We start from the raw sequence: 26,451 nt of genomic DNA on the forward strand, positions 1-26,451 counted from the left end.
GCAGCTCCTTCTGTCTAGAATGTTCTTCCCCAGGTATCTGGGTGACAGAAAACCCCCTCATCCCGCTAGCCTGACCGCAATATTTAACAGGGCAACTGCCCCACCTCTCGATCTGGATTCTCTGCCCTCCTCACAGCATCCTCCACCTTCTAAACACCATGCAAGTGACCCACTCATGCTATTGTCATTGTTGGCCTCCCACTGGGCGCTGGTCTCTTTTGGTCACTGATGCGTCCCACACAGCTGGGACAAGCAGGGGCCCAGCTGGCACTTGCCGAATGTTGAAGGAATGGACACTCTGGCCCCAGTTTCATCTTCCAGGTTTGCAGGAGGCAGCAGGACGTGACGAGATTTTCCTACAACACATGTTTGGTTCTCTTCAGGAATATTAATCACCAACAGTGATTGCACTAGTTTCCCAGGTACGTCATAAAGTGCCACAAACTAGGTGGCTTGAGCAATGCAGATGTCTTCTCCCACAGGCTAGAGGCTAGAAATCCAAGATTAAGGCATTGGCAGGGCCGTGCTCCCTCTGAAGGTGTGGGGAAGGGTCTGTCCCAAGCCCCTTTCCCAGCTTCTGGCAGGTCCTTGGTTGCTGCAGCATCACTTCAGTCTTCACATGGTGCGTCCTGTGTCTGTGTCCAAACTCCTCCTTTTTATAAGGACGCTGGTCATATTGGATGAGGGGTCCACCCTACTCCAGTATGATCTCAACTAATTACATCTGCGATGACCCTCTTTCCAAATCAGGTCGCATACAAAGGTACTGGGGGTTAGAATTTCAACACATGAATTTTCAGGGGACACAATTCAGCCCATAACAATACTGAACATTTATTAAGTGCCTGCTCCATGCCAAGCACTGGGAATTACTGTGTAATTCTCATGCTAATACCTGTTGAAGTATGGATTTGTTCTTACCCCTACTTTCCCTAAGAGAAAACAAGGACCAGAGAGGCTAAATAACGGGCCCATGGTCACCCAGCTAATAAGTGCAGGGCCAGAGGACCACACCATTCTGTGTCATCGCCTCCACCCACTCTCTCCTCTAGCATCACTGGATCTGGGACTCAAGATGCAGCAGAGAACAATAAAGGCTTTGATGGTGAAATCGTGGGATGTGTTGGGAAGCAGAGAGGGTGGCAGAAACCAGTAGATTTTTTTTTTAACTCCAGCTTGATGGCTTAGTCCATTCCTGACAACTGCAAAAACTTACTGTCACGAGTAAGGAGTTAGAGTGGCTTATGTGAATTCCGTTTCCCCTGATTTAAAGAAGCCCAGTGCCCCAGCTTCTCAGTGGAATCAGCCTGAGCAGCTCGTGCTCCACAAGCCGCCGCCCTGCGCGGCAGTGGACCGTCTGTCTCGCGTGGCCTGAATGACACTCCACAGACCTTCACTCATCAGAGAGTCAGTGCTGCAACAAGAACATCAATTTCGAAAGCCAGCTGCTTTTGCAAGATGGCAATCATTTACAGTAGCTCAGGCTGACGAGCAATGCCAGGAGCTGAACTTAATTGCAGGTCAAATGAACAAAAATGTCTTTCTCAATGTTATTAGGGCCCAAAGCCATTTTAACAGACCGTCAAAAATCTCAGTAAGAAGAAAGAAAAAAAAAAACTCGACAAGTCCTTTTGATAGCCAGTTACCTCACGGGGTTGGATGAAATAGTATACGTATATTTGGAAACAGGGTAATAATAGCTTTGGAAGGGCAAGGGACGTACTGAATACTGACTCTGTCAGGACCATTCGGTGAGCCTTCATGCACTTTGAGTTTCGTTTCCATGACCAATTCTGTAAGGTGGTGCTTTAGTTTCCTGCGGCTGCTCTAACAAGTTACCACACACTTAGTGGCTTAAAGAAACTCACATTTATTCTCTCATAGTTCTGAAGGTCACAAGTCTAAAATAGGTCTTACGGAGCACAGATTAGTTGTTGGCAAGGCTGTGTCCCTTCTGGAGGCTCTAGGGGAGGAGCTCTTCCTGCTTTGCTAGCTTCTCAAAGCGGCCTGCACTCCTTGGCTTGGGGCCCCTCCCTCCATCTTCAGCATCAACAAAGACACCACCCCTGCTTTCATCATCATGTCTCCTGTCTGACTACAGCTTGCCTTGCCTCTCTTGTAAGGACCCCTGTAGTTACACTGGACCCACCGGATAATCCAGGACAACCTCCCCATCCCCCAACGATTGACTTCATCACATCCGCAAAACCTCTTTTGCTGCATAAAATAACATATTCGTGTTTCTAGGAATTAGGATGTGGACACTTGGGGAGTCAAGGTTTTGCCTCCCACAGGTGGGCATGGTTATGTATCCAGTTTAAAGATTTAAATTTTGAGTTGTAGGGCAATTTTCCCCAACCACTCAGCTGGTAAAAGGATGCTTAGGATTTGAATTCAGAGCCACCAGGCCTGAGAGTCCAAACTCCTCCCCTAGCACGTTGTTCCATTCCAGACTCCCAGCCTCATGCTGACTTTAATCTCATGAATTTCCAGCAGCTGGGTTTCCAAATTGATGTTCTTGCTGCAGCATAAACTCGACAAAGCGGTTAGAGCAAATGCTACCACCTTTTTTATTTTAACCACTTTTTTCCAATGGACTATTCTGCATCTTCAGCTCCTTTAGAAGATAAAGTAGGAGGGAGTATACAGATTGGGGCCTTGCACACGGGGCCACGGGACAGGCTTTCCTTTTACCTGGCTAACTTCCACTGGCCCTTCAACTGGCAGCCTCCTGGGTCCCTCCTCCAGGTAGCCCTTCTGGACCCCCTCACAGGAGAGCTCATCCCAGTGTCGCATGTGGCACGTGTCTGTTTCTGGGTCTTTCTCCTTAGATCGTAATCATGTCACTGGTGACCTCTAAGCAAAATCATGATACAGGTGCCCTGTAGCTGCTTTGGCATGGATGAGCTCACGAATGAATGAATCCAGCACCAGCACTATGAAGCCACCATCCCTGCTCTGGGCCCACGTGGAGGTGCCTCTAGGATGCACAAGATCCAAATGACCGTGGCCCATTGCGATCTAAACTTGAAGGCAGCAGCGGGCAGACTCTTCAGAGGCTGTGACCCCCAGTTATGTTCTTAAAAAGGTCCTCTCTTTTTCTCACAGGGAATGAAGTCATTTACCTCCTTCCTGGGATTAGTCCTCTCAAGAAGTAACTTCAGCAAAGACTGTTGGCTTTACTGAGGATGCTCTGCCGGCCAGAGAGTGGGGACCAGAAGCAGGGGCTTCTGGAATCGGAGAGATGGAAGTTGGACGCACCACAACTCCCTCGGTTTGCTCTTCTTTCAAATGAGGGCAATCACCGACTTCCAGGACGGATGTGCACGTTCCTGAGATGCCGGGTAAAGTGAAAGGGTCTTGGGGAGCAGAGGGGCCCTGAGGTTAGCCCTCCCCACTCCCTCAGGTTCTGACCTACTGCTGGGTGATGCTGGGTAAGTCATTTCCGCTGGTCTTGGTTTCCTCAACTACGAAAAGATTGCGAGAACCCCTGCAAAGTCCTGCTCTCTATGAGAACATCCATCACAGCCTTATTTAAAACGACAGATAATGGGAACCTACCTAAACAGAATAAGAAGAGTTAACTCTCACTGAGTCACGTCATGTGCCAGGCATTGCTCACATCACTATGTGTCCACCTGTTTAATCCTCATTCTATCCCTGTGAGGCAGGGATGGTGTCTTTATTATAGAAATGGGGAAGTTGAGTCACAGAGCTGTTGAATAACTTAGTGGGGTCACGTGATTCAAAAGGGATGGAGCTGGTATCAAATTCCGGGCAGCGTGGTTCTTGCTGTCCAGGCTCTAAGCAGAGACACTCAACAACCCCACCCCACAGACAACAGTTAAGGAAATTGCTGTACGGCTAATTTTTGAAGAATGATACAGCTTTCACAACTAATGTTAATTCAGAGCGGGAGACAATCTACATACTTTTCTGCACCTATGTTATACTTCAATTAAAAATTTACTCAAACAATAAATAATAAAATGGAAAATCATTCAGACATAAGTTTATGTGAACAGAAGCAGAGTTAAAATTAGTCCGTAGGTAGGATTACACTGAGTAAGACTAATACAGACGTCTATGTATAGAAAACACAAGGGGAGATTTTGCCAAACTTATGTGGGTAGTATGATCATAGGTGATTTCTTCTTTGTTTCTGTTTCCTGTATTTTACAAATTTACCCTAATGAGCTCATGTTGATTTCTTATAACAAAATACTTTACCAAAAACAGAAAGAGAAGGAAAATCAAAAAAACAAACCTTATAATTTTCCCCTGACCTTCATTCTGGACAGACTGCGCTCTCCTGTTGATTGATGTAAATATTAACAGTTGGGTGGAGTCTATAACTCGAGACAAGAATTTTTGAGAAACTTCCAGACTGTGAAACATCAAGATATTTTCCCTCTAACAAAAAACTGTGAGCAGAAGAAGGAGACAGACGATCAGGTCTCAACACTCTTATACACCCATATTTAAAAGCATCTTGTTAGAATGCCCTATTAAGAGCAAGCAGCAAAATAAAGTGTTCTTTTGAAAATGAATCAGAAATACAATTGGAAGCCTCTGTTGTTTGCACTGGTATCAATCTTGTCAGCTCAAATCAGTGAGCAAGAGTGGGAATAAAAGGTCAAGGTAGAAGAGATAGGAATAGCTCATAAAGGGGGAAACCAAAGATCAGAGAGGTTGAGTGCCTTGTCCAACATCACACAGACAAGAAGTTCCAGAGCCAGGATTCAACTCTGGTTTGGTCTGATTGCAAAACCTCTGCAATTTCTGCTAGAGTCTGAAATCCCTAATGTTTTATTTTCCTCCTATGTTTATTTTACATAATGAAGGTTGAGAAAGAGTGATGAGCTCTACGTCTCTCTTCTTTTGGACATTGCTGCTTATTAATAAGTTGCCCTCTCAATGGACCAGTGGACTGGAGTGTCCTTTCTCTTTTTCTTTGCCTTGAAAACTCCTACATGTTTGGAGCGGTGGTGACCGCTAACGGTTTGTTTTTTTTTAATACTCTTCACTGGAATATAATTGCTTTACACTTCTGTACCAGTTTTTGAGGTACATCAAAGTGAATCAGCTGTATTTATACATATATCCCCATGTCCCCTCCCTCCCACGACTCCCTCCCACCCTCCCAGTCCTGGCCCTCTAAGTCATCACCCATCATCAAGTTGATCTCCCTTTGTTATACAGCAACTTCCCACTAACTATCTATTTTACAGTTGGTAGTGTATATATGTCTATGCTACTCTCTCGCTTCGTCCCAGCTTCCCCTTTGCCCCCCCCGCGACCCCATGTCCTCCAGTCCATTTTCTGCAACTGAATCTTTATTTTTCCCTTGTCACTGGGTTCATCAGTACCATTTATTTAGATTCCGTATATGTGAGTTAGTATATGGTATTTGTTTTTCTCTTTCTGGCTTACTTCACTCTGTATGACAGTCTCTACGTCTACCCACATCATTACAAATAGCTCAATTTCAGTCCTTTTTATGGCTGAGTAATATTCCATTATATATACGTGCCACATCTTCTTTATCCATTCATCTGTTGATAGGCATTTAGGTTGCTTCCATGTCCTGGCTATTGTATATAGTGCTGCAATGAACATTACAGTACATGTTTCTTTTTGGATTATGGTTTTCTCTGGGTATATGCCCAGTAGTGGGATCACTGGGTCATATGGTATTTCCATTTTTAGTTTTTTAAGAAACTTCCAAACTGTTTTCCATAGTGGCTGTACCAACTAGCTAACAGAATCCAACAGCACATTAAAAAGATAATACACCATGATCAAGTGGGGTTTATCCCTGGAATGCAAGGATTCTTCAATATATGCAAATCAATCAATGTGATACATCATATTAACAAACTGAAGGATAAAAACCATATGATTATCTCAATAGACGCTGAAAAAGCTTTTGACAAAATTCAACATCCGTTTATGATAAAAACTCTCCAGAAAATGGGCATAGAAGGAAATTACCTCAACATAATAGAAGCCATATATGACAAACCAACAGCCAACATCATTCTAAATGGTGAAAAACTGAAAGCATTCCCTCTAAGAACAGGAACAAGACAAGGGCGCCCACTCTCACCATTATTATTCAACATAGTTTTGGAAGTTTTAGCCACAACAATCAGAGAAGAAATGAAATAAAAGGAATCCAAATTGGAAAAGAAGTAAAATTGTCACTCTTTGCAGATGACATGATATTATACATAGAAAACCCTAAAGATTCTACCAGAAAACGGCTAGCACTAATCGATGAATTTAGTAAAGTAGCAGGATACAAAATTAATGCGCAGAAATCTCTTGCATTCCTATACACTAACAACGAAAGAACAGAAAGAGAAATTAAGGAAACTATCCCATTTACCATTGCAACAAAAAGAATAAAATACCCAGGAATAAACCTGCCTAAGGAGGCAAAAGACCTGTATGCAGAAAACTATAAGACGCTGGTGAAAGAAATCAAAGGTGATACAAAGAGATGGAGAGACATACCATGTTCTTGGATTGGAAGAATCAACATTGTGAAAATGGCTACCCTACCCAAAACAACTTACAGATTCAATGCAATCCCTATCAAATTACCAATGGCATTTTTTGCTAATGGTTTTAAAGTCATGACAATAGAACTTAGGCTCATATGGACTCTGATCCAGACTCCCAGAGAGATATGGCTCTGTCCACAGGGTACTCATCACAATGTGTATTTGGGACTAGGTGAGAGTTCAAAGAAAGGAACTATTTATTGAAAAGAAGACGGTAGGGAAATAATATGTAGATAAGAATATTCTCTAGATGGGTGAAATGTCAGTGATAAACTGCATGATAAACTCCCCAGATTCAGACACCTTTGGAGTGACAAAGGGCATGTTTCTTTAAAGACACCTGGGGGGCCCTGCAGCTCTGTTTAACTGCCCCCCCCACCCCCATGACGTTCTCAGTTTACTCACAGAGAAGATGGCAGCCAAGGTCTCGATGCCACCTGTGCTTAAGGTGACGTATGGGATCTTTTCTGGAGGGATTCCAGCTTTTCCAAAGATACTGTTGGTGTAGAACCAAATCTATAAAGCAGGAGAGAAAAGGAAGGCAGGAGGGTCAGTGAGAGGCATCGATTTCCTAAATTAAATTCAGGTACAAGGTGGTGTCTGAGATTTGCTGCTAAATCCAGAGGCATAAGGTGGAGCTATGCGGCATGGCCGACTGCTTATTTTCTCCCTTCTCCCACATTTTCCCTTTCTCCATTACTAAGAGAATATCTATATTACTGGGACAACATGTGGTCAGCTAAGTGTGGTGATGAGATATGAACAGCAATCTTGGTGGGGCTTCCAGAAATTCTCCTTAAAAGGAGATTTTCATCAAAGAAGTGTGATCCCATTTTTTCCCTTTCTCCTTTCTGCTGGTAGGATGGTGAATGTGATGGCTGGTGCTTCAGCAGCCCTCTTGGGACACTAGGTGACCTCAGGCCAGCACCGCTTTTAGTCTTCATGGTAACTGTTAGAATTAGAAATGGTCCCTGATCTGCAAGACACTTTACTGTCATCTACTGGAAAATTGTCATAATAAATCTATAATGGGTATAATATGGATGAAGCTCTTGAGTGTTCTGCAACTCACAGGCTGCAAAACTATACATAGAACCCTTATAGTATGAAAGCCCTAGTTCAGATGCTGGAGCAGGAAGTTAGAAGGAGACCGTTACCATACTCACTAGAGTGATTCTATAATTTATTATCCAAACCTGGGCACTTTGGAGAGTGTTAATAATGATTCCAGGACCACAGGCATAAATCAGGACTGGCCTCTGCAAACCACAGTGTGTGGTCCTGGGGCTGCTGTACCAGCCCTCCCAATTTCCTTCATGTGAGAGAGAAGACCTATATTGTTTAGGTCACTGTTGAGGTTTCTGCCACATGAGGCCAAACCTAACCCTAACGGACACTCACAGGGCATCAGACAATCACTAATTTGGTGTTTGGAGACCTGGCTTCATCTCAAACTACCTGTGTGACTTCAGGCAATTCCCTCTGTCTTGCTGAGATTCCTTCTCCTCCTTGATCAAAAGAGGATACCCATGCCCTTCCTGGGAGATGTCAGGAACTGGGTAAGTCACTGTTCATTGATCTAAAGTTTTGGATCACTAGGCTGAACATAAATCATCTGTGTCCTCCCAATCCCAGCCACTTCCTCGAAAAGCAAGAGTTTGCTGAATGACAGAAAGCCATGCAGTCTTGATATGTGGAATCTGACAAGGAAACCTGTTGCCTTGAAGGGCTTTGGAAACATTTATAAACTGATCAACGTTAAGCAGAAACATTAGAGCTTGTCGCTTATAACTTGTCAGGCCCGACTGTAGCTGGGTGTGTTCTCTGCATGTGGTTCTTTGTTTCTGGAGAAAGTTCTTGTTTCTAAGGACTGGTCATTTAGCAGCATTTGTTTGTCAAAAATTTTTCACGCATTGGGGGACATGATATAGTTCAGGACCTACTCATATTTACGGATGGTTTTGCCAACTAAAGAATGTCACTCGCCATCTGGCTCCACAAGGAGTAGGTCACTAGCCACTGCAGTCGCTGAACTTCAACACACCCTGAGAGGAGTTCAGGGTGGAGATCAGGAGTGAGGCCCTCTGTGCTCTGGGAAAACTGGCAGAACAGGCTTTCAGATAGTTAGATGTTTTGGGGAGAAAATTTTATGAACCCAATTTCTTGCATTTTCTCAGACTTAGGAAAGCACTGAAATGATGAACAGAGACTCCTGCGCCTCACGACCAGCAGCAACCTTCTACTGAGATGTGTGCTTGACTACACATACCGTCGCCACCAAAATCACATATATACTGACCTCCCCGCTACCTCTTTGGAGCAGTTCCTCAGAGCTATCTGAGAGGCTGTTTCCTGGGCTACAGTCCTCAGTAAGCCCCAAATACAACTGAACTCACAGCTCTCACTTTGTGCTTTTTTTTCATTCAAAAGTTTATTTTTTAGTTGAATCAGTAATTCCTCATAAAGTTATAGGCACACCTAGAGACTGCAGGAAAAACTCCTGCACAGATTTCTCTGAGCTCGTGGGCATTGATACATTTGGTGGCAAAAATAGGTTTTAATATTCACATAAAACAAAGGCTCTCCTGCTTGTGTCTGCCTCTCATTTGAGTGAGCTGATAAATTAGAATTGTAAACTCTATCTTTGCTGTCACCTCCGCAGAGCTCAGAAGTAGCTTCTGATAAATTCACTAATTCTTAAAGCTCTTTGGGCTATGACAGAAGCTAAAATTACTCCAAGAAGCCTCTGTCTCCACTGGATTGGTTTATATGATCTCTTCTCCTGTTGAAGGTAACTGTGACTGCCCAGCACACCTTTAGGGTCAGAGCAGAAGAGTTTAAATGTCTTTCTTAATCTTTGCCCAAATTCATGGATTTTCAACAGTCGATGATCTCTCTGGGGCCTTTCCACCCCTAGCCACTCTGCTGCAAAGATGGATCTGACATGCATGTCATTCTTAGCCTTAGCTCTGGACCCAACACCCTGACCTGTTCATGTTCCAGAAGCTTCCAGCCTCTGATCTAATGTGATATGTGTTCCCCATGGAAGCGATGCTCTGACCTCCTGTGCAGTGCTCCTTCCTGGCTTCTCACACCCCTCCCGACCCCCTTTCTTCCCTGCTTCCAAATCTCCCTGGAGCAACATTGCCCAGAGCATTCCTGACAGGTTTAAGTGTTAGTGAAGAGAGTTGCTGCGCATAACATTATGGGCTCACAGGGACAGTTATAATTGGCCCTCCAGTCATCTTGTACTTAAATGCATTTCTGCATAGGCAGAAATTGGCTTTTTGGACCCTCTCCCTCATCCGGGGCCTGCAGGGAGGACCTGCTGGGCTGGTCCTGTCCCCATGGGGAGGTCATGCACATCACACAAGCTACCGCTCTCGTTCTGCCGGCTCCACAAAGCCATCTCCCTCTCTCTGCCTCATCCCGCAGGGCAGGAGGGTAACTGCCTCTGCCTCTGCTCCCGCTGAGGCTTATTTGATCTGCCAGTTCGAGGGCGTCAAACAACAGGGAGGCACTGGGAAGTCTGGAGGGTGTCCTGCAACGGACCCTTCTGTGGACTAGGATTTCTGTTGACCTCATGCCAACACAATCGTGCCCTTTCTGGTTCCCTGACGGCCTCCATCCCCTGAGGCAGATGGCAGAGTGGAAGGAGCAGCAATTCTGGGAGGCCTGCAAGCTGGGATTTCAGTCCCCCGCTCTGCCTCTTGTGACCTGTGGGTTTGGAGGCAAGTGATTTCACGTCTCTGAATGTCCGTTCTCTGAAAGAGGGTAATCATACTCTGTCTTTCAGGGGTGTTGTGAAAGGTTTTTAAATGATGAAGTAAAGCATCTTTTCTCTAATTGGTGCACAATAAATAGTAGGTATCATCTGGAAGATCTCCATCTCTCTGTGGAGATACGACCGCTCCTTGGTAAAGGGGAACATGGGACAGTTGTGGGCATGCCTGGGGCAGAAGCATTCTGCATCTGCTGCAGCCTAGCCTCCGAGGACCTTTGGGGGCCTTTGCAGGGGCTGGTGGGAGGGGGACACAAGGAGAGGATTGGGGCCTCCTTGACTCCCTGCCTCTAATGCCTTAAAGCCCTCATTTTTAAAAAAAATTATTTTTGGCTGCACTGGGTCTTAGTTGCAGCATGGGGGATCTTCCTTGCAGCCTGCAGGGATCTTTTAGTTGCAGCATGCAGGCTCTTAGTTGCGGGACATGCAGCCATCTTAGTTTCGGCAGGCTTGCGGGATGCTTGTGGGATGCTTGTGGGATACTTGCAGGATGCTTGCGGGATCTAGTTCCCCGACCAGGGATTGAACCCGGGCCCCCTGCATTGGGAACACAGAGTCTTACCCACTGGACCACCACAGAAGTCCCTTAAAGTCCCCATTCTTAACTCATGATGTGTTCTAGAGATAAAGTGTGACATGCAAATTATTTTCGTCTCTCAACCATGTGTGAAGGGGACATTGCCTGAGGGTCAGAGAGACCACACACAGCTGACAAGGCAACAGCAGGACACAAAGCCTGGCCTGTTTGCTTTCTGCACGGGCTGTGCTGGGCTCTGAGTTCTTCCCACTGCACGGGCTGTGCTGGGCTCTGAGCCCAGCTTACCGACTCGAGATGCTCTTCTAGTCCTTGTTATTCCCTGACTCCCATGTATACCCATGGCCTGACTGCAGTTGGCCTTCAATTGAGAGATGCATCTAACCTATCTCTCTGGCTACACTTCAGGAGCAACAAAACACCTTTGCCCAGAACAGGGTGATTCTGGCACAGACTACGGATCAGAATAGTCATTCCCCCAAACGATGTCCACATTCTAATCTCAGGAGCTGTGGGTGTGTTATAGTACACGGCAAAAGGTCTGAAGATGTGGTTAAGTTAGGGGGCTTGAGATGGGAAGGCTACCCTGGATTATCTAGGTGAGCTGGAATTGTAATTGCAAGGGGTCTGTATATATAGGAAAAGGGTAGGAGGTCAGAGGTCAGAGAGAGAAGACCAGAAGATCAAAGCAGAGGTCAGGGAGAGAGAGAGAGAGTTGTAAACACAGAGGTAGTCTCCACAAATCAATGGTGATGCACAGCATCTACTTTGAAGTATAGAAGACAGGGGGGATCTTGTCATTTATTAAATACTAAACCTCAGGGCAGCTCTGAAAAAAAATGAGCATATCATCTCCTTTTTCCATAAAAGGAAACTGAGAAGTTGGTATGATTGGCCTCCTCTGTTCAAGAAGAGAAGAATCCAGAAGGAGGAAGGGTAACCTGAGGTAGATAAGAATACAGCCATCATCCTTGACATTCTAGAATATTCCAGAAGGTTCAAGAAAACTATGGCTTCCTTGCACCAGGTTTGGCAGTTGGTCCAATTTTCAACACAAGGACTTGGTAGAAACAGCGCCCTTCTTACCCCTGTTCTTCTCACTCTTGCTCCTTGCCTCCCTAAATCCTCAGCTCTCTCCCCTCATCATGGGCTGCTGGAGACACAGGAATCGTGGGAAGAGCCTCCATCCTCAAGGATGTTTACGGGAAAGGGAGCAGCGTCAGAGAGACTGAATATTTGCACAAAATTCTGGTTTTTGAGCAAATGACAAATTGCTCAGGAGGAAGGCAGCTTCATCAAATAAGTAATTTTAAGTGACAGGTCTAATTTTAGAGAAGAGAACTTGAAAGCTTTTGTGAGAAGGAGGGGAAAAAACAGTCTGACACCGAAAAGGAATTTAGAAATAAGTAAATGTTAAATTCAACTTTCACTTGATTTTCTAAAGCGTGTGAAAACCACTCATCGACTCTTTAGCAAAAAAGTACTGAACAATGTGCAATGCTTATTTAGGACAGTGGTTCTCCGCTGGGGGCAATTTTGTCCCCAGCAGATGTTTGGCAATGTCTGGAGACATTTTTTGTTTGATACATCTGCTGTCATCTAGTGGGTAGAGGCCAGGTAAACTGCGAAACATCCTGCAGTGTGCAGGGCAGTCCTCACAACAATGAATTTTCCAGCCCCAAATGAGCACGATGCTGAGGCTGAGAAAGCCTGGTTTAGTGCAAGGTATTAGGTCTTAGAGATGGGCTGCCAAGCTGGCAGGGCCCCTGGTATCAGGACGTGTGAGTTTGACAACACAGGCATCACCCACTGTGACCCTGAGCAGGTCCTTGACCCTCTGTAAGCTTGTTTCTTCATCTAGAAAATTGGGATGGTGCCACCCACCCTGCAGGAGATTTGAGGCCAGAATAAAGTGATGAATGGAGATGTCTAGCAGTATTTACAACTGCCTTAACCTATAGAACCCCCCCCCCCAAAAAAATAATTTCTGGTAAAAACTAAAAGCACAGAGCAAGTCTTAAAGGGCATTTAACGTTTTTGATCTGTGTTAGAGAGCTCTCTTTCTTGATGTTGTGAGTTATTTGGATTAAAAGGTAGCAGGTGCAGGGAGAGAGCTTGGACTAAAGCACGGGACAGTTGGGCTCTGAGGCTGGGATTTGCTGCTAACCAGTGTTTGTCCTTCGTATGTAAGACGTGTCCTCTTAGCTTCCCAGGGATGACCTGGGGACACAGCCCAGTGACACATAGGGGGATGCCCTGAGGGGGTCATGGGGACCCTTCCTGCTCGGGACTTAAGCACCCAGGCCTTGGGGCTCAAATCCCCTTTCTACCATTCCTAGCTGTGTGACCTAGGGAAAGTAGCTCAATGTCTCTATGCCTAAGAGTGGTGCCTAGCTCACAGGGCTGCCATGGAGACAGCTCCTGGCTCATATTAAGTGCTAAGTAATTGTGTGCTTGACTGTCATTACAGCCGGGCAGACAGAGGCTGAGTGAGTGAAAGCGACTGGCTTGGTTTACAACTGCAGGTTTGTGGTCACAGTGAGACAGAAAGCTGGGCTTCTGGATCTTGGTCCGAGTTCTTTGCTCTAGGTCACATCAAGTTCCATGTCAAGCTGGAAGTATTACTCCTGATTTAAGGATTAAAAATAATCCTTAACAAACTAAGAATAGAAGGAAATTACCTGAATGTAATAAAGGGCATATCGTTGTTTTATATTATTTTAGACACACCAGAATTCTCATGTTCACTGTTGGCATGGTGTATCTTTTCTCCAATTCTCTACTTTCAAATTATATCTTTCTGTTTAAATGTTTTTCTCTTGTAAATAGGATGTACTCGAGTCTCGCTTTTGGAGGCATGCCAATAATCTCTGACTTTTACTTGGAGTATTTTACTATTTAAATTTCATGTAATTATTGTTATAATTGGGTTTAATATACCTTTTTGCTAAAAACAAAAAACAAAAACAAACAAAAAATTAAACAGAACAAACAAAAAATAATAAATGGCATATATATAAGCCCTCAGCTAACATCATACTCAGCGATGGAAAACTGAAAGCTTTTCTTCTAAGGTCAGGAACAAGGCAAGGATGCCCTCTCTTGCCACTTTTATTCAATATAGTATTGGACGTTCTAGCCAGAGCAGTTAGGCAAGAAAAAGAAAGAAAACGCATCCAAGTCAGAAAGGAAGAAGTAAATTATCACTGTTTGCAAATGACATGCTCTTATTCATAGAAAACCCTAAGACACCCTCCACACACATACACACACAGAATGTTAGAACTAATAAACAAATTCGGTAAAGTTTCAAGATACAAAATCAACATACAAAATCAGTTGCTTTTCTATACACTAACAATGAATTATATCCGAAAAAGAAATCAAGAAAGCAATCTCATTTTAAAAGCATCGAAAATAATAAAATACTTGAGAATAAAGTTACCTATGAAGGTGAAAGACTTTTACACTGAAAACTACAAAACACTGGTGAGAGAAATGAAAGAAGACACAAATAAACGGAAAGATATTCCATGTTCACGTATCAGAAAACAATATATAATAGTTAAAATGTCCATACTACCCAAAGCAATCTACAGATTCAATGCGATTGCTATCAAAATCCCAACAGCATATTTTATAGAAATAGAAAAAATAACCCTGCAGTTTACACAGAACCACAGAAGACCATGAATAAGCAAAACAATCTTGAGAAAAAAACAAACTAGAGGCATCACACCTCCTGATTTCAAAATATGTTCTAAAGCCACAGTAATTAAGATGGTATGGTACTGGCATAAAGACAGACATACAGACTAATGAAACAGAAGAGAGAACCCAGAAATAAACCCTTGCATATACAGTCAACTGATCTCTGACAAGAGTACCAAGATTATCCAGTGGGGAAAGGGTAATCTTTCTGACAAATGGTGTTGGAAAAACTGGAAAGCCACATACAAAAGAATGAAATTGGACCCTTATCTTCACTCGAAATGGATTAAAGACTTAAATATTTAAGACCTGGAACTGTAAAACTTCTAGAAGAAAATGTAGGGGGAAACTTCATAACATTGATCTTGGCAGGGATTTTTTTTGACTATGACACCAAAAGAAAAATTAGATAAGTGGGACTATATCAAACTAAAAAGCTTCTACAAAGCAAAAGGAAATCATCAACAGCATGAAAGGCAGCCTACAGAATGGGAGAAAATATTAGAAACCATATGTCCCCGATAAGGGGCTAACATACAAAATATATAAGGAACTCCTATATTTCAACAGCAAAAAAAATAAAAATAAAGCAAAACGACAACAACAAAATCCCAGGCCCTTCCCTGGTGGCACAGCGGTTAAGAATTCACCTGCCAAAAAAAAAAAAAAAAAAAAAAGAATTCACCTGCCAATGCAGGGGACATGGGTTCTATCCCTGGTCCGGGAAGATCCCACATGCTGCAGAGCAGCTAAGCCCCTGCGCCGCAACTACTGAGCCTGAGTGCCACAACTACAGAAGCCCGTGTGCCTACAGTCCATGCCCCACAACAAGAGAAGCCACAGCAATGAGAAGCCATGCACTGCAACGAAGAGCAGCCCCCACTTGCCACAACTAGAGAAAGCCCAAGCAGAGCAATGGAGACCCAACGCAGCCAAAAATAAATAAAAATAAAATAAATAAATCTTTAAAAAAAATCCACCCCCCCTCCAAACTTCTAAAAAACCCTGTCAACAAGTGGGCAAAGGACTTGAATAGACATTTCTCCAAAGAAAACATACAAGTAGCCAACAGGCGTATGAAAAGAGGCTCAACATCATTAATCCTCAGAGAAATGCAAATCAAAACCACAAAAGACCACCTCATGTCTGTTAGGATGGCTCTCACTACTGTTAAGACTGCTACTACTGCTGCTGCTACTACTACTACTACTATACTACTATGATGATGATAATAATAATAATAATAGTGCTGGTGAGGTTGTAGAGAACTTGGAAGCCTAGTCTAGGGCACTGCTGGTGGGAATGTCAATTGGTGCAGCCACTATGGAAAACAGTATGGCGGTTCCTCAAAAAACTAAACAGAGTTACCATATGATCCAGCAATTCCACTCTTGGGTTTTTTGGGGGTTTTTTTTCTAACTGAGAAAAAAATTTTTTTTTAATTTCTAGAAATAAGAGAAAACTTGCCATGATTTCTTACTGAAGGATATTAAAAATGAGATCAAAACGTTAGAACAAAATGTCTATTTAATTACCGCTATTCCTTAGAGCAAAAAAGGACAATGCTCTAATTCATTTAAAATCTCTCAAGTTATAATTCTCTGTGTCTTGTGGACATTGTACAAATATCAGTTCAGTGAATTGATTCTGGCTTCTTCTTGGGGACAGAATTTTCTTGCTAACTCTTTTTCATATTGAAGAGAGTAGTTGAAAGTAAATTATAATTAAGAATCTAAGCACTCAGTAAAATTTTCAAAGCTTCAGATAAACAGAATTGGTAAGGATTGGATTTTTCTCCAAATATTTTTATATATCCATCATGTTCAATGTTATTGTTCTTTTTTTTTTTTTTTGGCTTTTTATTGGAATATAATTGCCTTACACTGTTGTGCCAGTTTTTACTGTACAACAAAGTGAATCAGCTGCATCCTTACATATATTCCCACATCCCCTCCCTCCCGTGACTCCTTCCCACCCTCCCTATCCCATCCCTCTAAATCATCACCCATCATCGAGTTAATCTCCCTGTGTTACGCAGCAGCTTCCTACTAGCTATCTATTTTACATTTGGTCAACACTTGGATTTTTATCCCAAAGAGTTGAAAGCAGGAAATTGAAGAGATATTAGCACTCCCTAGTTCAATGCAGCAATATTCACAATAGCCAAAATGTGGAAATAACCTAAATGTTCATTGATGGATGGATAAAGAAAAGGCAGTATATACATATAATGGAATATTAATCAGCCTTTTAAAAAAAGGAAGGAAATCTTGCATTTTGTGACCATGTGGCTGAGTCTGCAAGACATTCTATGCCAAGTGAAATAAGCCAGTCACAGAGGACAAATACTGCATGATTCCACTGATGTGAGGTATCTAAAATAGTCAAACTCATAGAAGCAGAGCGTCGAACTGTGGTTGCTGGGGGCTGGGAGAGGAAAAACTAATCAACAGGTGTAAAGTTTCACTAAAGCAGGATGAACAAGCTCTAGAGAGCTGCACAATATGGTGCCTGTAGTTAACAACATTGTATTGTGCACTTAAACATTTATTAAGAGGGTAGGTCTCATGATAACTGTTTTCACCATGATAAGTAGAGATGGAAGGCGTCAGTGTGAGGAGGGTGGCTGAGACCTCAGCACTGCTAGCTCTGGGAGCAGACGAGACATTTTTTTCCATCTATGTGTATGCAGTGGGGCTTACAGATACACCCGAGGGGAATTTATAAAGTTATACAGGGTATGCTAATTGGAAAATTATGTCGCAGTGGAGGAAAGAATTCTGTTTAGAAATGTCATGGTTCTCAATCTAAATGCCTCATTAAATACAGATTCCATATGTGGTTTTATGACTGCATATGTTAACTTTAAGGAACGGGTATGTTCTCTCTCTGCTTTCTCAGAACACACAGAGTACATTTGAGACTGTCTAGCACGACCTTGGTCTTGCAAAGAGGAGGTCTTGCAAACAGGACTAATCCAAGGTCACAGTGTTAACCCACGTGCCCCCTCATTCTGCTGACTCTAACCAGACCAAGGTTAAACAAATAAGCAGCGAGATGATTGCATTGCATCCCAGTGTTTCCGAAAAGAGTATCAAGAGTTGATGAAATGAGGGAGAACATTGTGCTTGTAACTTCCTGTGCTGTCATCGCCCCTCTCCAGTCAGGAACTGCTCCCCTTTCAGGTCACCTCCCCTACACACCCACGAACACCCTTCCTGCTGACTTTTATATGCCAGGTTCACACACACAGAGCAGCTATTTTACCCGTATCTCTTCAGAAGTTCCCTGCTCCCTCCCTCTAGGCCCAGCTGCACTTGTCCTGAGTTATGTAAGTGACCTCAGAGGGAGTTTGGATGCTTCAGTACAAGAACTCCTCTACGCGTTCCTGCCAAGCGGCTGGCCAGCTGGTTTGCACACTTTCATGAATGGGGAACTCACCGCCCTGAACTCATCACCCCTGGAGGAAAACCACTGCTTTCCAGAAGTGACAATAATAATTAGAACCCTAAGTCGGCCTCCTTAGGCCTCAAATTCCTGAATCCTACCTTCTGGAGCCCCCAAGAGAGAAGGGGCGGCTTTGTCCATCAGGAGGCTAGGGAACCCCATGGAAGGCTCCCTGCTGCGGTTTCCCTTCCCACGTCAACTCAGGCCCCAAGAAACGTTTTCTTTAAAGCCTTGAGGTTTTCTCAGGCCAAGTTGTGCATTGAAGCCAGCCCAGCCAAGGGTACTTTTATGTAAATCATTTCAATGTCGCTCCTTTATGACTTCCTAACACTCATTTTATTAAGAAATATAACTTTTAAGTATTTCGAAGGATGAGTAATTATAATGATAGGCAGCCTTTATTGAGGGGTAATTCTGGGCTAGCTGCTTCGTGGAACCCCTTGCATGGATTATTTCTTTGAGTGTTACATTATCCCATTTTACAGATGCGGAAACTGAAGATCAGGTTATGTGGTTGCCCAGTGGCACGGAGCTGGGGTTGGAACTTGGGCATCCAGGCCCTGAACCGCTCCCCCCTTCCACGCCTCCCTCTGGTTCCCCCGTTTGTGCAGGAGCACTCACCGCATTGAGGCCGCAGAGCTGGTAGCAGGCCATGGTGATGACCACAGTGATGGCCTGCCAGCGGACGAAGGGGCTCGTGAACAGCTCCAGCACCGACACCAAGCGGACGTGCTCCTGCATGCGGCTCTCTGCCAGGACCTCCTCCACCTCTCGGGAGACGTCCTCTTTGCCCAGGAACGTCTGGAAGGCTGTCAACAGGGACAGGCATGGATTTCAGCGGGGATTAGGATGTCCACTGTGTCTGATGCCGGGCTCCAACAGGGATAGATGGTCCCACCACCCAGACACACTTCTGTCAGGGATGGAGCTGGCAGGGATCTTTGAAACCATGGAGTGCCAAGCCTTTGTTTATTGGAAAACAGAGGCCCTGAGGAGGATGCAATGACTTGCCCAAGGTCACTGAGTCAGCCAGGAGAAGAGCCAAGAGAGGACCAGGCTCTCCTGATCGCCCCTACAGCAAAGCAGAGCACACCCAGGGTTCAAATCCCATCTCTGCCACTGGGTTGATGAGCAGTGCCCTGTGCTTCACATGGCTCCTGTAATGATGAGGTGATGTAACACAGGCTAACCCCTGGCTCCATGAATACGCACTGAGTACCTCCTCTCTGTCCAGCCCTGTGCCCTCATTCTCACTGGAGGCACCCAGACAGAGGTCAGATGGCCACTTGATCAGGATGCCCAGGAATTGATTCTCTTTTCAGAAGGAGGATTGAACTAAACGACCTCCAGTGTCCTTTCCACAGGTGCCTCTGAAACACAGAAACCTGGGTTGGAAATATTCTCAAAGAGCTAACCTTTCTAGGATTCAAGCTCACCCATGTGACTCAGGCCTTTCCCAGGCTGAACACGGCAAATTTCCAGCTTCAGTGAAGCTGTCTTTTTTTTTTTTTTTTAACAAAACCCTTAATTGTGTAAACCTCCATGGGTATATGCGCAAATGTGGGCTGTCTGATTAGACCCCTGAGATCACAATAATCGGATCGGGAGCTGCTTTTAGAATATTGATTTAAATAGTCAACACTTAGATATTCATCCTCCTACAGGGAAGGTGGCTATGGTGATGGCTCCTGTAGACAGTCCATTCCAGACACAGTGGGCATCGTCCCTAAAAACACTGTTCTGCACTGCAGGCCATGTGAAATTGCTCTTCTTAGATAGGAAAAAAAAAGCTGTTAAATTTCTTCAGATTCTCTAAGAAGCAAGCCCACGAAGGCTCTGGGGTATTATTTCCAGTAGCATATTAAAAACTGCCTCAGAATGTCTCTTTTGTAAGCTGTAATTTAATACTTTTCCCAGTATTTATTAAGGATAAGTGGAAGAAACAGCTGGATGAGTAATGTTTCTGCAGCATGCCCTAAACCATAGTATTTCTCAAAGTTCAAAAATGCAACATTCATGTGATAAAGTAATCCTAGAGTTTTAGGGCAGGAAAATATTTCTCTCTCCTCCCTGACATACACGCTTTCCATATAAAATAAGGAGAATTTTAGAACTTTTTTCCCTTTTCACCTTGGCTGCCAGGAAGCTCTCAGCTAAATTCAATGTTCAACTTTCAGAGTTTCCTGGAGCAAAAATCTCTCTTCTTCTTCTTAAAATTTCTGATCTCCTTCTTCTTTCAAAGCATCTATTTAACTTTCCTGTTGTGTATGTGTTCATAAAAATAGTTTGTTTCTACTTATCCCACACCCTTTCTTCTGTGGTTTCCCTGACTGGGTGAGGAAGTATCTTGTGTGACTGGCCTGGCAGACATGAAGATGCACCCCTCAGGCCCCCTTCAGAAAAGGACTTGTCCTCTGGGCTGTGAGGAGTTTGGTTCGCTGACAGCCTGCAGCTCTTAGCTTCATGGGCATCCACCTCATCTTTGAAGCTCAAGCAATGCTGTTCTCATAGTGGTCCTAGCCCAGGACTGAGCATGGTGGTGGTACAAGGGCCCAGCCATCCTTGCCCAGTAGTTACTCGTGCAATGCACAAGCGTTGCTCTGGGGCTCCCCCACCCCACCCTGGGACTGGCAGAGACCTTGCCAGGTGACCTTGTGGTCTGATGCTCCCCCTGATCAATCCTGCTGTGCCCTTGCCCTGCCCAGGTGTTACTCCCCAGGGAAACACTTGCACTCCTAACTCCTCAGTCTCTGCTTCCCGGAGAAGCCAACCGGCAACAACTAACTACTTGACAGACAAAATCATCAATCAGTTTTGCTCTACTTGCAACTTTGCAAGTGCCAAGCTGCTTTGGTTCTCACACCTTATCCTGAACTATCACAATAGCCTGTAACTGCTCTCCTGGGTCCAGTCTTCTTGTGCCCTGTGGAGCTCCGACCGTAACTCTCTTCTGCACGCTGCAGCATCAGCACCAGTGCACTTGATTCTGAAAGGTCCCCTGGCCTCTACACTCTGTGCAGAGTGAAGCCCAGGCTCCATGGTCCGGTGCATGGCTCTCCTTCAGCCTCTCTCCTGCTGCCTCCATCTTTACATGCATCTCTCTTGGATGTGCAAACAGGCATCTCATCTTTCCTACACACGCTGTGCTATCTTGGCTCTCTGCACTTGGCCACGCCCTTCCCTCTGCTGGGAATGTTCTTCCCACTTTTCCTCACCTGGCTAACTTCTCCTCCCTCCCGATGCCAGAGCCTGGGCTCTCAAAGCCCCCTGTGCTTTCGCACCTCGGCACTTTCTCCCCAGACTGTCATCGGCCCCTCTTTTCCACCTGCTGTGAGCACCTCGAAGCCCAGTTCCTGGTGCCCAGTGGAGAGCAGGTGCCATGTTCGTGTTTGTTGATCTGAGCTGAACCAGCCCAGCCGGCAAACCCACTGCCTTCCCTGAAAGCAGCGTTTCTCCACGTCAGCACTACTGACATCTGGGGCCAGAGAACTCTTTGTGGTCTGTCCTATGCGTTGTAAGGTGTTTAGCAGAATCCCTTACCCTCTATCCATTAGATACCAGAAGCAGCCCCTCAGTTGTGACAATCAAAAATGTCTCCAAGCATTTTGTAAAACAGCCAAGACATGAAACAACCCAAGTGTCCATTGATGGATGAATGGATACAGAAAATACGGTGTACACACACACACACACACACACACACACACACACACACACACACCGGAATATTATTCAGCCTTAAAAAAGAAGGAAATCCTGCCACTTGCAACAACATGGATGGACCCTGAGAGTATTATGCCATGTGAAATGTCAGACAGAGAAAGACAAATACTGTATGATCTCACTTATATGTGGAATCTAACTCCCCCCCCAAACCAAGCTCATAGATACAGACAACAGATTGGTGGTTGTCAGAAGGAGGTGGTAGGTGGGTGAAAAGGAGGAAGGTGGTCAAGAGGTATAAACTTCCAGTTAGAAAATACATAAGTCCTGGGGATGTTGTGGACACCACGGTGACTATAGTTAATAATACTGTATTGGATATTTGAAAGTCCCTAAGAGAGTGTGTCAAGTGGGGGCCTCAGAGAACCACGTGGCCTGGCACAGGGGCTCAGAGGGCCCTTCTGCATGGGAGACACCCACAGATGTCCACCAAAAATAAAACAAAGCTTTCTTTGCTCAAAGCCTCCCCATGACACCTGGTTGGACACAGAGTCCTTTGGGGCAGGAAGCAGGTGAGTAGCTTCCTCAGGTAGATTCTAATGTCCTCTTTTCTCTGGAGGCCACAGTCCTGAGGTCAAGGGAGGACATGGTTTTGAATCCTCCTCTGCCTCAGCCTCAAGGCCCATGGGTCTGAGGCCGGGCCGATGACTGCAGCCTGGGATGTGTTGGAGGGGATGGTTTGGCTTTGCCCATCTCTGCTGATTGGCGGACAATTGCGTTTCAGGTACTCAGTGACTCCAACCAGTTCTAGGGAACATAGAGCCCTTGGGGGACAGTATTGGCCTTTTATGGGGGGGGCTGGATGACAGAAATCATGGGCCATTCAGAGTCAATGCTCAGCAGGAACTTACTGAGCACCTACTATGGTTCAGACACTGTACTAAACAAAAGCCGCAGACCCTGCACCAGGGAGGTGGTGTCCCCATCACATAGTCACACTGCATTTCCTAACAAGCTTTTGTGGAATTCTAATCCCAGGACAGTCTCCACGGAAACCAGATTCCTTGATCAGAAAAGTTTAGTGTCGTTCCCCGAGCACTCTGTGTCTTGGTGGTTCAAACTTCACGTTAGCATAGTAGAAAGTTCTGATAAGTCCTGAAGAAAAGACACCTTCTTAATTTTGTTTGGCTCCACGTTCCCCAAATGTATTTGCTGGGGCATCTACTAACAACCTGCAGAAGTACATCAAGAAGTGTGATTCTAACTTTATACGGCACGTGTCACAGAGGGAGTGAATTCAGGACGTCCTGGGAGCCCCGAGAGGGAATCCCATGGAGGGCATTGAGCAGACAGAGGAGGCAAATATCACTGGTTTACTCACTATCTTTGTCTTCTAGGAGGCACTTTGAAGAGCAGGAAAAGTCTGTGGCAGGCAGAATAATGACCGCCCAAATCAGTCCACGTTCTAATCCCCAGGACCTGTGAATATGTTAGCATTTGTGGCCAAAGGGACTTTGCAGATGTGATTAAGTTAAGGACCTTGAGATGGGGAGGTTACCCTGGATTAGCTGGGTGGGCCCAGTGTCATCACAGGGGTCCTTATAAGAGGGAGGCAGGAGGGTCAGAGTGAGAGAGAAAGAGAAGTGACCAGGGAAACAGAGGTTGGAGGAGGGATGCACATTGAAGAAGGAGGAAGGGGCCATGAGTCAGGGAATGCATGCAGCCTCTACCAGCTGGGAAAAGCCAGCGATGGTTCTCCCCAGAGCCTCCAGAGAGGAACACAGCCCTGCCGGCACCTTGATGTTAGCCCATTGAGTCCTATTTTGGAGTTTGACTTCCAGAACTGTAAGATAATAAATTTATGTTTTAGGCCACCAAAGGAAAACCAATACAGAGCCATTGAAATTAGATAGCTGTAGGTTCAGTCGCCTCCCCACCTCGCCACTTGGTTTCTGTATGACGTGGGAAAGGTGCCTGATCTCTCAAGCCCTAGGTCTCATCTGTAAGGTGGGGCTGAGGCCATCTGTGTCTCCAGGTCACTAGGACAGTCACCTGGGGCGGCATAGGCAGGGCAGCAGTGTGGAGCCTGGCTCACTGAGGATGTCCACTAGTGCCCCCCTTCAGGGAGAAGTAACCCGCTGGGAGGCTAGTGAGCCTGAGTAAAACCAGCATCATGCAAAACCTACTAAGGGCAAATGTGAGTATATATCCATCCAGTGCTGCCCGGGGTCTGGGAGGGAGGGTTTGGAAGGCAGGGGGGTTGCAGACTCAGGCTGCACAGCCGCGAGCCTGGTGTTTAAGCACACAGACCTAGATGCTGGGTCCTGGCTAGGCACCCGTGGAAGAGTCGCTCAGCCTCTCTGGGTTGCATCCTCACCTCTCACGTAGTGATGACACTAGGGCTTACCTCTCAGGTATGTGAAGACTGGGTAGTGGGTGCACTTCTGGAGGGGTGCTTGGCCCTGGAAATTGCTCATTTGGGTGCCTCATGCTGGAGGGGAAGCCTGTTGGGGTGGGGCCTCTGTGCTTCCCCTAAAGCTTAGCCTGGTTTCAGGCACAGGCCTGCCTGGTGCCGGCTCTCTCGGTGGGTTAGGATGGAGGACGGCACCCTCCTGGCATCTAATTCTGCCTGAATGGACACGCCTGCCCGGGGCTCAGGGCTGAGAGAGTCTCTGAGGTTGTCCTCTCTGCCCAGTGGGGAAGGGTGGATGCTGGGTGGGGCGGACTCTAGTAGAGCAGGCTGGTGGCTCACGTGCCGCTTGTTAGCTGGGCCACGTGGACAACACAGGCCAGGCTCCTCCAAGGGATAGGTCTGGGAAAACTTTCGTGGCCAGAGGCTGGATGGCCTTGGGGATTTGGAAGCGGGGTGGCACGGTGATGGGGGAAGGGGGGTGCTGAGCTGGAGGCTGTGGGACCCTCCAAGCTCCTGTCTGCACCATCGCGGAGGGCTGAGCCTGCTTTCTGCCTGCCCATGCTTCACACCACAACACGAAATAAAGAAATCAAGAAAAACATCATTCTCAATGGTGAAAAACTGAAAGCATTCCCTCTGAGATCAGGAACAAGACAAGGATGTCCACTCTCACCACTGCTATTCAACATAGTTTTGGAAGTCCTTGCCACAGCAATCAAAGAAGAAAAAGAAAGAAAAGGAATCCAAACTGGAAAAGAAGAAGTAAAACTGTCACTGTTCACAGATGACATGATACTATACCTAGAAAATCCTAAAGATGCCACAGAAAACTACTTGAGCTAATCAATGAATTTGGTAAAGTTGCAGGATACAAAATTAACACACAGAAATCTCTTGCATTTCTATACACTAACAATGAAAGATCAGAAAGAGAAATTAAGGAAACAATCCCATTCACCATTGCAGCGAAAAGAATAAAATACCTAGGAATAAACCTAACCAAGGAGGTAAAATACCTGTACTCAGAAAACTATAAGACACTAATGAAAGAAATCAAAGATGACACAAACAGATGGAGGGACATACCATGTTCTTGGATTGGAAAAATCAATATTGTGAAAATGACTATACTACCCAAAGCAATTTACAGATTCAATGCAATCCCGATCTAATTACCAATGGCATTTTTCACAGAACTAGAACAAGAAATTTTACGATTTGTATGGAAACGCAAAAAGACCCCAAATAGCCAAAGTAATCTTGAGAAGGAAAGACGGAGTTGGTGGAATCAGGCTTCCTGACTTCAGGCTATACTACAAGGCTACAGTGATCAAGACAGTATGGTACTGGCACAAAAACAGAAATATAGATCAATGGAACAGGATAGAAAGCCCAGAGATAAACTGCGGTCAACTAATCTATGACAAAGGAGGCAAAGATATACAATGGAGAAAAGGCAGCCTCTTCAATAAGTGGTGCTGGGAAAACTGGACAGCTACATGTAAAAGAATGAAATTAGAACACTCTTTAACACCATACACAAAAATAAACTCAAAATGGATTAAAGACCTAAATGTAAGGTCAGACACTATAAAACTCCTAGAGGAAAACATAGGAAGAACAGTCTTCGACGTAAATCACAGCAAGATCTTTTTTGATCCACCCCCTAGAGTAATGGAAATAAAAACAAAAATAAATAAGTGGGACCTAATGAAATTTCAGAGCTTCTGCATAGCAAAGGAAACTATAAGCAAGACGAAAAGATAACCCTCAGAATGGGAGAAAATGTTTGCAAACGAATCAACAGACAAAGAATTAATCTCCAAAATATATAAACAGTTCATCCAGCTCAATATGAAAAAAACAGGCAAGCCAATCAAAAAATGGGCAGAAGACGTAAATAGGCATTTCTCCAAAGAAGACATATGGATGGCCAACAAGCACATGAAAAGCTGCTCAACATCACTAATTATTAGAGAAATGCAAATCAAAACTGCAATGATTTATTACCTCACACCGGTTTAGAATGGGCATCATCAGAAAATCTACAAACAGTAAATGCTGGAGAGGGTGTGGAGACAAGGGAACGCTCCTGCACTGTTGGTGGGAATGTAAATTGATACAGCCACTATGGAGAACAGTACGGAGGTTCCTTGCAAAACTAAAAATAGACCTACCATATGACCCAGCAATCCCACTGTTGGGCATATACCCAGAGAACACCATAATTCAAAAAGACACATGCACTCCAATGTTCATTGCAGCACTATTTACAATAGCCAGGACATGGAAGCAACCTAAATGTCCATCAACAGATGAATGGATAAAGAAG

General features: G+C 44.9%; 1 protein-coding gene across 1 annotated transcript in view; it reads right to left on the reverse strand.

Moving 5' to 3' along the window:
* Nucleotides 1–26,451, reverse strand: part of SLC2A9 (solute carrier family 2 member 9) — a 265,853-nt gene that overhangs the window by 76,893 nt on the left and 162,509 nt on the right. Inside the window, exons 8-9 of the mRNA XM_057706684.1 lie at nucleotides 18,665–18,852; nucleotides 6,975–7,085 (exon numbers count right to left, since the gene is read on the reverse strand). Coding sequence (XP_057562667.1) covers nucleotides 6,975–7,085; nucleotides 18,665–18,852 — 299 coding nt within the window. The remainder of the gene's footprint in view (nucleotides 1–6,974; nucleotides 7,086–18,664; nucleotides 18,853–26,451) is intronic.

Source organism: Hippopotamus amphibius, chromosome 13, assembly GCF_030028045.1.
Source record: "Hippopotamus amphibius kiboko isolate mHipAmp2 chromosome 13, mHipAmp2.hap2, whole genome shotgun sequence".
Classification (NCBI taxonomy): domain Eukaryota; kingdom Metazoa; phylum Chordata; class Mammalia; order Artiodactyla; family Hippopotamidae; genus Hippopotamus; species Hippopotamus amphibius.